At 37.1% G+C, this 11,419-nt stretch overlaps 1 protein-coding gene across 1 annotated transcript; it reads left to right on the top strand.

Annotated features, from left to right (window-relative positions):
* The first annotated feature begins 821 nt into the window (after positions 1–821).
* Positions 822–2,523, top strand: LOC149141718 (peroxidase 66-like). The gene is made up of 4 exons (XM_089448629.1): positions 822–1,149; positions 1,234–1,428; positions 1,588–1,750; positions 1,890–2,523. The coding sequence occupies exons 1-4, from the start codon at positions 922–924 to the stop codon at positions 2,306–2,308; spliced, it is 1,005 nt and encodes a 334-aa protein (XP_089304755.1). The 5' UTR covers positions 822–921; the 3' UTR covers positions 2,309–2,523.
* The last annotated feature ends 8,896 nt before the right edge of the window (positions 2,524–11,419 follow it).

Genomic DNA, 11,419 nt, shown 5'->3' with positions numbered 1-11,419 from the left:
CATACCATTTGATATCATAATTAGAATAAGAGTGAATTTCACTAGATTATTTTTTTTTATTAATTTTTGAAAATATATCTCTATATATATTTTAATGGTGGTATACTTTAAATTTTTGAAGTATTGAATATTAAGTAAACAATTTGATTTTTGTGATATTTCGGGTTTAGGTAATCTGATTTTTACGATACGTAATCAAATTCGAATTAGCATTCAAATTTGGTGTACATAGCAGTTTTCCCCACAAAAGAATTTTATTTTAAGATGTGTAGAGACCATGAATAACAATGTGAAGGGTACGGTTGCACAGGTTAGAGAGAGAGATAGACGACAAATACAGCGCAACGAGTGTGCATATCATGGAACATACAAAACATGAAGGAGACGCAGTGAGTATGAAGCAAGGACTTCATCTAAATTTACGCGAATCTAAACAATTTGTCGTGATAACAAAGTAACGGTGTTAAACGACATGCAAAAGCAAGGACAAGCAGTCTTTTTCAGCCATGTATGAGGATTGCAAGGCATTGCTCCAATATGATAGTCAAGACACTGCTCCAATATTTTATGGTAAACGCATGTTTTTTGTCGTTAACTCCCTGAATGTCATTGCCCGATGCAACTACCACCCAGTGGCTGTCGGCACGAACATAAATAGCTAATGGAAATGGAGTGCTCATGGGTGCCTTTGAAGGATAGTCTTCAACCTTTCTTTTACCCAAACTATACTGCAACCATACATCCAAACAATCTCTCTCTCACACATTACATATATATATGCTCACCTCCCAACAGTACAGTCACAGGGTGTGTAGACAAACCCCATTTTCATCAGCGCCGTTGTACAAGGAGAGCGACACTGCTTTTCCCTTGTGGATTTGAGTTTCAATATTTAGTGCAAAACCAAGGTTGGATACGTCGATGATGGCAATGATTTGCATATTAATCTGTATAGCATTCTCAGGAGCGGCTGCGGGTGCAATGACAAGTAGCAGCATAGGAGGAGGAGGTCTAAGCAACGACTACTACAAGCAGGCGTGCCCAACAGCAGAGAGTGTGATCAGGGATACCATTCGCAACGCTACTCTCTTCGACCCCAAAATCCCTGCACGCATTCTACGCATGCACTTCCACGACTGCTTCATTCGCGTAATGTTTTCTAATTATTTTTCTATTCACTCAGTCCCATCCCATCCTGATCCCATGAATCATAGAATTCACTTCTTGTTGCAGGGGTGTGACGCATCGGTGCTGCTAGACTCTACCACTACTCCGAAGAATGAAGCAGAGAAAGATGGACCGCCCAACGTCTCACTCCGCGCCTTGTACGTCATTGACGATGCCAAGAGCAGGATCGAGTCCATTTGCCCTCAAACTGTTTCCTGTGCTGACATTCTCGCCATAGCAGCCAGGGACGTTGTTGTTCTGGTAACTCTTTCATTTCATTTCTCTAAATATACCTCACAATAACAAAAAATCAAAACATTTGAACAGGCAGGAGGTTCTCTCTATCTATTGATTGATTGAACAGGCAGGAGGTTCTCTCTATGTATTGATTGATTTGTAAGGTTTAAAACAATTGAACAGGCAGGAGGTCCACACTGGGACGTTCTCAAAGGGCGAAAGGACGGAGTCGTGTCGAGGGCAAACGATACGAGGAATTTACCAGCTCCAACCTTCAACATCACTCAGCTCATTCAAAGCTTTGCCCTCCGTGGACTCTCTCTCCATGATCTCGTAGCATTGTCTGGTACTGACTACATGTTCTCTCCATATTGATCTATCTATTCTCTTCTCTGGTTTCATATTGATCTATCTATTCTCTTCTCTTCTCTTCTCTGGTTTTTCTTGTAATGGTTGATATTCTTGATGGATTGATATAACAACATGTGGGCACACGTTGGGGTTTTCTCACTGTTCATCGTTTGAGAGGAGAGTCCACAACTTCAACGCTACGCATAACGTGGATCCGACCATGGAGCCACACTTTGCGCAGAAGCTACGAAGGGGGTGCCCACAACCGAACACCAACCGCAGCGCGGGCTCTTTTCTGGATTCCACCGCTACTCACTTTGACAACGCTTACTTCCAAAATGTGGTACAAGGAAAGGGGGTGTTTGCCTCCGACCAGGCACTCTTCTTGCAGAATGGTGGAACCAAGGCCACTGTGGAGAGATTCGCGAGGGATGAGAAGGCCTTCTTCAATGCATTCGCAACGTCGATGCTCAAGATGGGGAGTGTTGGAGTGTTGACCACCGGAGGAGAAATGAGACTCAACTGCAGGAAAGTGAATAGTAATAATTCCTAAACCGACAGCAAACAATAATTTTGTCCATCCCATACACATGAGCGCTTCACCCTCCTTCCCTTTTGATTATGATCCGTAAGTAATTGCTAATAATCTACTCTATCATGATGGTATTGTTTTCACAGGATTTGTTTGGAAATAGATGATACATATATATGCCTGTAATTTACTAACTGCGTCTGGACATGATTCTCCGATTATTCAATTTCAATAATCAAAATGGACATGTTTTCACATTCTAACCACGTTATCATTTGAAATTCAGCCACCCAGCTTGTTTTTAGGTGCATTATGTTCACATTTTGATAGCTTTAAATTTACCATTATATGTAAATATGTGTTATAGTGATTTATTTTGAAAATAATAATAATTCAACTTCAAAATAATATCTAATTTTTAACCCTTAATGCTGCTAGATTTACCCAAATTGATTCAATTTCAAAATAATGTCTAATTTTTATAGTCAAAATGAAATTGGGTATTACAAAATTGATTCATTTTTCCTAGAACATGGTTATAAAAGGAGCAAAAATGACCCTAATCTTTATACCGTGTTTGATAAAATTCATAAAATCTTTGTGCAGTCTTTAACTGACAATTTCAGACAATTTCAGGAGCATTCTTGCCTTAGTCTCCCACTTGTTGCAGTTTTGGATTGTTGTTATTGTTCCTTGTGCAACGAGGTTCAGCTTCACTTCATCATTGTTCACAATTGTCCCTACATTGTGTCCCTCAAGCAGGGTTTGCAGCTTGAATTTCCAACCAAAGTAATTGGATCCATCGAGCTTGTTGTTTTCATTGAGGTAAGCTTCTACTAATTGATAATTCATGTTAAATGAATAAAAAAACTTTCCACCCCAACAATTTAAAAAACAACACGGGATCTTTATTAAAAAAACCACTACCAAACGCCAGATCCATAACAAAAAAATAAGCCCAGATCCAAAACAAAACCAAAAAAAACCAGATCCCCTTTTTTTATTAAAAAAAAACTTCAGCTCCTCCATTTTTTTTTTCAAAACAACAATCACCCTCTTTTCAAATAAAGAGCCCCTTTTTTTTTCTTATATCAAATAATAAGCCCTCAAAATAATACAAAGCCCCTCCTTTTCTTTTCAATTAAAGAATTAAATTAAACTCTTTAATTAGAAAAACTCAATTAAAAAAATGATTCTCCTTTCATCGTGACTTAAAAAATGATCACCGTGACCTCCTCCACGCGGTCTTCTCCACGGCTGTCCCGGCCTCCTGCGCTCTTCTCCTCCTCCTTACCACGCAGTCCCGGCGAGATGTTAGCGGATGTTACCACGCAGTAAGAGTTGTTTATGTTGCAAAAATAAGAGAAACAACTAGAACATAAAGGCAAGGAGAGATATGTAGCAGATAACTAAACCTAGCATCTACAATAAGAGTTATCAATTCAGCCTTCAATGAGACAATACCAGTTATTTCTACTCAATGATATGAAAATCATTGAAATTGTACTCTCTATGAAGAAACATTGCAAGCATGAAACAAATGAAATGACTACTTCAGGTAAAGAAAAAAACCTCATCCAATTTTGTACATGCAATAATATACCTAGAAGTCCGGACTTCATGGTTAATCCTGTTGAACCAGAAACTTAGCCTTACAGACCTCAGTACCTATTATGGATTTGTCACAAATAGTGAATGCACAAAAATGGGAAATTAGCCTTACAGACCTCAGTACCTATTATGGATTTGTCACAAATAGTGAATGCACAAAAATGGGAAATCAGTGAATGCACATAAATGGGAAATCTATTAATAGCTTAAACATTCTTACTAGCAAATATTAATTTCAATACACTAAAAGATCAATAAATTGTGGTCAAAGTTAAGCTTCCAAAGAAGACAATGAATGGGATATGAATTATCATCATTAGGTTAATGAATAAATAGTTTTAGCTTTGCCCAATACAAATAACTCACGTACAAGAGTTCCTCAATTGAAACATGTAAAGTAGTAAGGTGATGTTTCCTCAATTGTGACATGTAAAGTAGTAAGGTGATGTTTCCTCAATTGAGACATGTAAAGTAGTAAGGTTATGTCTCTTCTCTTAAGGGAAATAAAGGCGATGTTTCTATGTAGGGGAAATTAATCTACATGTCTGGAGAAACAATGTGTTGGAAATATTAATCCCAATCACCACGTTAAACACTTTGAAGGAAGCTATACTTGTTAGAAGTACTTTTGCAGATTGCGATTTTGCAGGCGGAATTGCGATTTTGCAAGTGGAAGTTGAACAAAAGTACAACGCTAATCATTCTGCAACATATCAGATAGTTAAAGCAATTAATACATAGTTGGTAAATATGTATGAGTGAAACATTTACTGCACAACTCTTAGTTGCAGTCCACAACTTTTGCAAGTTCAAAAAATCATCCATTTTGGATAATCGCCCATTCTGTTTCTTAAATATTTGATGTGTCATTTATTAATGAGTCAAATGTATTTTTTTGTATAAATATGAATGTAAAAGTCATTTGCATGGTTGAGAGAGAGACGGTGAAAACTCTGAAGAGAAAATTGTGGAGCAAATTTTGGTGGGTCCGTGAAGACAACAATTACTATGTGTTACTCTGTGACTCCCTGGTGAAGTGTAAGTCACCATAAACCTTTTTTTTACTTGGTGAATGAGCTGCAGTATCATATGAAGGCAATTTCATGCATTTGAATTATAATCTAAAGTTTTATTGTTTAAAATTTATGTTTTAATTAAGTCTTTGTGTGGTTATGAATATAATTTCATGAATTTGAATGATAAGCTAAAGTTTTATTGTGTTGCTCCAAGCCTTTGTTAGTGTAAAAACAAGTGTTTTTTACTAGTAGTTACCTCTCCTATGCCCGTGTGAAATATTTTCTAACAGGGTAAACTTTGTTAGTGTAAAAACAAGTGTTTTTTACTAGCAGTTAAAATTTTTTTGAGGGCAGATTGTTTTTGAGCATATATGGTAGATTGTTTTTTAGCATATTTACCAGCAGATAGGAAGGCTTTTTTTTCACCCGGTAACATCAAGCACAAGCTTGACTAATCTTCAAGTACCTCAGTTTAATGGCAAAAATTATGATTATTGGGCTATTACAATGAAGACCCTATTTTTTTCTCAAGACATTTGGGATTTGGTGGAGAATGGTTTTCAAGAACTAGCAGATGCAATAGTATACAATGCCTTGTCCCAAGCAGAAAGGGATTTTTTGAGGGACAACCAGAAGAAGGATGTAAAATCGCTCTTCTACATTTTTCAAGCAGTTCATGGGACACCTTCCAGACAGCCTACCAAGGCATGGAAAAATTCAAGACAACAAAACTGCAAATGTTGTGAAGAAATTTTGAAACACTTTGTATGAAAGAGTCTGAGAATGTAGACTCAATTTTTACACATGTAATTAGGTTGGTTACTCAAATCAGGTCTCATGGTGAGACACTTGAGGAAAGGAGAAGAGTTGAGAAAGTTTTGAGAAGCCTACCAGCAAGGTTTGATGCCATTGTTGTGGCCATAAAAGAGACAAAGGATCTCTCACAGTTCTCAATGGATTAGCTTCACACATCACTAATTTCTCATGAACATAGAATGAATAGAGCAACAAGATATTCATTGGAGCATGCCTTCAAGACACAAGTTTCATTTGCTCAAGGTCAAGGCATAGGGAGATCATATGCTAGAGGAAGAGGAAGAAGCCTACACAGAGGTGGAAGAAGTAGCCCTTCAAGCTCAAGTGGAAGGGGAAGCAATCAAAATCCAAGTTAAGGCCCAAGCCAAAAGCAAGCACAAGGTCATAGGTATGATAAATCTCAAGTCCAATGTCATTACTATAAGAAGTATGGTCATTATGCAAATGAATGTAGAAGGAAGCAATATGACATTAGTCACAAACCAAGTGTAAATTTCACAAAAGAAAATCAGAACCATGATAGCATGTTTTTAGCTTGTAATGTAGCACAAGAAAAAAAAAGTAATGTATGGTATCTAGATTCAGGGTGTAGCAACCACATGTCAGGGAACATAGAAATGTTTTTCAGTCTCGATGAAAGTGTGAAATTTGAAGTGACACTAGGGACTGGTAGCAAAGTCGTTGTCATGGGAAAAATAAGAGATAACATCCTAACAAAGAAGGGGGAGAAGAAGTACATCTCAGATGTTTACTTTGTCCCTGGTTTGAAACATAACATCATAAGCATTGGACAACTCATGCAAAAGGGCTACAATGTATTTTTCAATAATGATGAGTGCACAATTTTGTATAGGCCTCCAAGTAGGCATCTTATTACAAAGGTTCAGATGACAAACAATAAAATGTTTCCCTTAAAGATACGATCATATTTGAAAGAACAAGGTGAAAATGCACAATTATCAATGAACTCACAAGAGGATGGAAGAAAAGATGCAGCTGTTACACAAGTGAACTATCAAGCAAAGGTTAAAGATGAAAATTAGTTATGGCATTTGAGATTTGGACATCTTAACTTTGGAGGTTTGAATTTGCTGCATGGGAAAGGCATGGTGAAGGGTTTGCCACTCATAGAAAAACCAGACAACCTATGTGAAGTATGTATCTTGGGCAAGCAACATAGAGAGACATTTCCAGCATGAAAGTCAATAAGGGAAAAATCACCCTTGGAGATTGTCCACTCATATTTATGTGGACCAATGCAGACACCATCAATTGGTGGCAGCCACTATTTATTGACCTTCATAGATGACTACACAAGGAAGACATGGGTCTATCTCCTAAAACAGAAAAGTGAAGTGTTTGAGCGCTTTCGCCAATACAAGGCTCTTGTTGAGAAGCAAAGCAGACACTACATCAAAGTCCTGAGGACTAACAAAGGTGGCGAATACATATCAAATGACTTCCTTCGATTTTGTAGGGAGCATGGAATTCGCAAGCAATTTACAACAAGGTATACAACTCAATAAAATGGTGTAGCGGAAAGGAAGAATAAGACCATTATGGAAATGGAAAGGAGTATGTTGAAGGCAAAGCATTTGCCAAATGATTATTGGGCTGAAGCTATCACTTGTGTGGCATATATCATGAATATATGTCCAACCAAAAGCATCCAGAATGTGCTTCCTGAAGAGGCATGGAGTGGAAGAAAGCATAGTGTCACTCACATGAGAGTCTTTGGATGTGTGGCATATTCACATATCCCGGATGAGTTGAGGATGAAGTTGGACAACAAGGGGGAGAAATGCATATTTGTTTACATATAGTGATGAATCCAAGGCATACAAGCTCTACAATCCAGCAACCAAGAAGGTCATAATAAACATAGATGTGTAGTTCATAGAAGAGGAAGCATGGGATGGAAGTTTGGAGAAGACAGTCAATGTGAAAGTATGTATACCTGATGAGGATAAAGATGAATTGACAACAACAAACAATTCCTTAACAATGACTCCCTCTACTCCTATTCAAGCGGAACAAAGTAGGAAGCAAATGACACCGTCAACAAATAATAGGACAGCGTAACGCAGTCAAGCAAGTGCTTCTCCAAGCACACCGCAAACCACAACACCAAGTGACATGTCAAACCCATCTTCAACAAGCACAAGAAGACCGAAACTCAGAAATTTAAATGAAATATTTGAGCAAGATGAAGTTGATAGTAGCATTGGTCTAAGTTCCTTATTTGCATTGTTTTGTCATGTAGATGACCCAATCCATTTTGAGGATGTAGTCAAAGAAGAAAAATGGGTTGCGGCAATGGAGGAAGAGATAGGAGCAATAAAAAAGAATGCACATGGGAGTTAGTGAATCTTCTGCAAGGAAAGGAAGTCAATGGAGTGAAGTGGGTCTATAAGACCAAGAGAAATGTCGATGGAAAGATTGAAAGGTGTAAAGCGAGGCTAGTTTTCAAAGGATACAAGCAACAACATGGAAGAGATTATGCGGAGATGTTTGCGCCAGTCGTGAGGATGGAGACAATGCGTACAATTGTGGTGATTATCGCAAAACATAAATGGAAAGTGTATCAAATGGACGTAAAATCAACGTTCGTGAATGGAGTGGTGAAAGAGGAAGTGTATGTTGCACAACCACTTGGTTATGAGGTAGAAGGTCAAGAAGACAATGTGTATTGGTTGAGGAAATATCTTTATGGGTTGAAGCAAGCACCGCGTGCATGGTATAGCAGGATAGATTCTTACTTGTTGGACAATGGTTTTGACAAATGTGACAGTGAGCCCACTCTCTACATCAAAGAGAGCGACGGTAAGATTCTTATTGTTGTCTTATATGTAGATGATTTGATTTTTATAGGCAATGATGATTTCCTCACGCTAATTTCAAAGAAGTCATGAAGAGTGAATTTGAAATGACTAACTTGGGGTTGTTAAGGTATTTTTTGGGCATAGAAGTGAAGCAAACAAAAAATGGCATTTTTATTTCTCAAACAATGTATGTAGCATACATTTTAGAGATGTTTAAAATGCAGAACAACAAAACCGAATCAATTCCAACTGTCATGGGGTTGAAGTTGAGCAAAAAAGATTGTAGTAGCAATGTCAATTCGATGTTATACAAAAGCATCATAGGCAGCTTGATGTATTTGACAACCACTAGGTTGGATATAATGTATGCAGTAAGATTGGTGTTGAGTTTCATGGAGACACCCAAGGAAACACATTGGAAAGCAGCAAAAAGGATTCTAAGGTATGTTAGTGGGACAAAAAAATATGGTATTTTGTATGCCACAACAGATGATTTCAAGCTGGTTGGTTACACTCACAACAATTAGGCAGGAAGTTCCGATGACAGAAAGAGCACGTCAGGATATGTTTTCCATTTGGTTTCTGGAGCTATTTCATGGGCCTCCAAGAAGCAACTGATAGTTTCATTGTCAACAACAGAAGCTGAATATGTTGCCACAGCAGTAGCAGCTTGTCAGGCAGTTTGGATGAGAAGGATGTTGAGGGATCTTCGCCACGACCAAGAGGGAATGACAACTATTTTTTATGACAACACATCTACAATTGCATTGTCAAAGAATTCTGTCTTTCACAAGAGGACCAAACATATTGATGCTAAATATCATTTTATCAGAGAGTTGATTAACAATGATGAAATTGTGTTGCAACACTGCAGGTCACAAGAACAGTTTGCTGGTATTTTCACAAAGCCATTGGCACGTGAAAATTTTGTTTATCTCTAGGATTGTTTGGGAATTGTCAATGGAAACAGTTGTGATTAAGGGGGAGTGTTGGAAATATTAATCCCAACCACCGCGTTAAACACTTTGACAGCAACCATACTTGTTAGGATTAATTTTGCAGATTGCAATTTTGTTTGCAAGTGGAACGAATGAAATTTTGAACAGAAATACAACGCTGACCATTCCGCAACACATTAGATAGTTAAAGAAATTAATACATAGTTGGTAAATATGTATGGGTGAAACATTTACTGCGCAACTCTTAGTTGTAGTTTGCAACCTCTGCAAGTTTAGAAAATCATCGATTTTGGATAATCGCCCATCCTGTGTCTTAAATATTTGATGTGTCATGTATTAATGAGTCAAATGTATGTTTTTGTATAAATATGAATGTAAAAGTCATTTTCATGGTTGAGTGAGAGAGAGGGTGAAAACTCTGAGAGGTGAATAAGTGGAGCAAATTTTGGTGGGCGAGTGAAAACAACAGTTGCTGTGTTTTACTGTGTGTTACTCCGCAACCCCTGGTGAAGTGTAAATCACTGTAAACCTTTTTTTTTACTTGGTGAATGAGCCGTAGTCTCATATGAATGTAATTTCATGCATTTGAATTATAAGCTAAAGTTTTATTACGTTGCTCCAAGTCTTACTTTTTTTACTCTCTTTTGTTGTGCGCAAAATTTATGTTTTAATTAAGTCTCTATGTGGTTGTAATTTGCTTGTTGCAATGATAGTTTTGACTTGCCGTAGCCGATTCCTGAGTTAAACTCCTCTCTTCTACCCCTGTGAAATATTTTCTAACTCAATGTTCTTGCTTTCATCCTGTCCAATAATATCCTTGTTGCAGCAACAAAGTTATATAGTTGTAGTGTATTAGCTGTAGTGATTGATTCATATTTTTTTTAGAAATGTCGATTTTTTTTTTTTTCATCAGATTTTCCATACTCAAAATACAACCTTGAGGAGCAACATAATAATTGAGCAGATTCAAAATCAGAAACTAAATAAAAGTTTCCAGACGCTCTTTATAGGAGGAAAACATCAGACCTTCCTACAATCCCTTAATATGTGCTGATACCTTCCCGCAATCTCTTCATATGTGCCAGTGATAATAAAATCTGCATGATTCATTTCAATTAGATCTGCAGTAAACTGACAAAAGAAATGGTATTTTTCTTCAAAGTTTTTCCAATATATGTCTGAATCAGGGTATTTAGTCTTCCCCAATGCATGAACCATGTTGCACTAAGATGAAAAATAGGATGACAAAGAGGATATATGTTTAGATTAGAATTTTCAAGGAGAATATCAATTCCTTTTTTAGCTGTAACGGTTACAAAAAAACAATGGTGAGTGGTAAATAACTAGAGTGATTCCTTGTTTATATGCAATATAGAGATCACATAGTAGTTATTTGACTGGAAGTATAGGTAGATTGGATGGGTATAGGACGCATGGGATCTCTTTTATAAAATTCAAGTGACAAGTACCAAATCTGACACAACTAACATTGTGAGCTTACTTTCAGGGTATTCCAATTTATCATATCTGCAACAAGGTAAATGGATACATGCCTACATAATTAAAATTGGATGAAATGAACATTGTTGTAAAAGTTGCCCTCATTGACATGTATTGTAGAGGAAAAAGCATAAATATCACATGCATACTATTTGAAAAAATTCCCTAGAGAAATATGGTTTCATGGACTACAATAATTGCAGGGTATATGCGAAATGGAGAGGCCAATGAGGTTTTGAGACTTTTCAATGAAATGCAATTGAAAAATGTTAAACTCAATAAGGTAACCATTTTGAGTGTTCTTTCTGCATGTACTAACCTAGTGGCTCTGTAACTGGAGAAGGACATTCATAACTATGTGGTAAAAAGTTCATTGGAATCAGATGTATGTGTCAAAACTACCCTTGT

The sequence above is a fragment of the Pinus tabuliformis genome, chromosome X (genome assembly GCF_031772625.1).
Source record: "Pinus tabuliformis cultivar Carrire ecotype Pingquan chromosome X, CPIR1, whole genome shotgun sequence".
Taxonomy (NCBI): domain Eukaryota; kingdom Viridiplantae; phylum Streptophyta; class Pinopsida; order Pinales; family Pinaceae; genus Pinus; species Pinus tabuliformis.
The sequence above is the reverse complement of the archived record's forward strand: the minus strand, read 5'-3'. Positions and strand labels throughout refer to the sequence as shown.

Bases quoted from the DNA above. Each gene is read 5' to 3' on its own strand.
- LOC149141718 (XM_089448629.1), top strand. From the start codon at position 922: ATGATGGCAATGATTTGCATATTAATCTGTATAGCATTCTCAGGAGCG. The intron at 1,429-1,587 runs GTAACTCTTTCA...ACAATTGAACAG, and splicing joins CCAGGGACGTTGTTGTTCTG to GCAGGAGGTCCACACTGGGA. The intron at 1,751-1,889 runs GTACTGACTACA...ATATAACAACAT, and splicing joins TGATCTCGTAGCATTGTCTG to GTGGGCACACGTTGGGGTTT.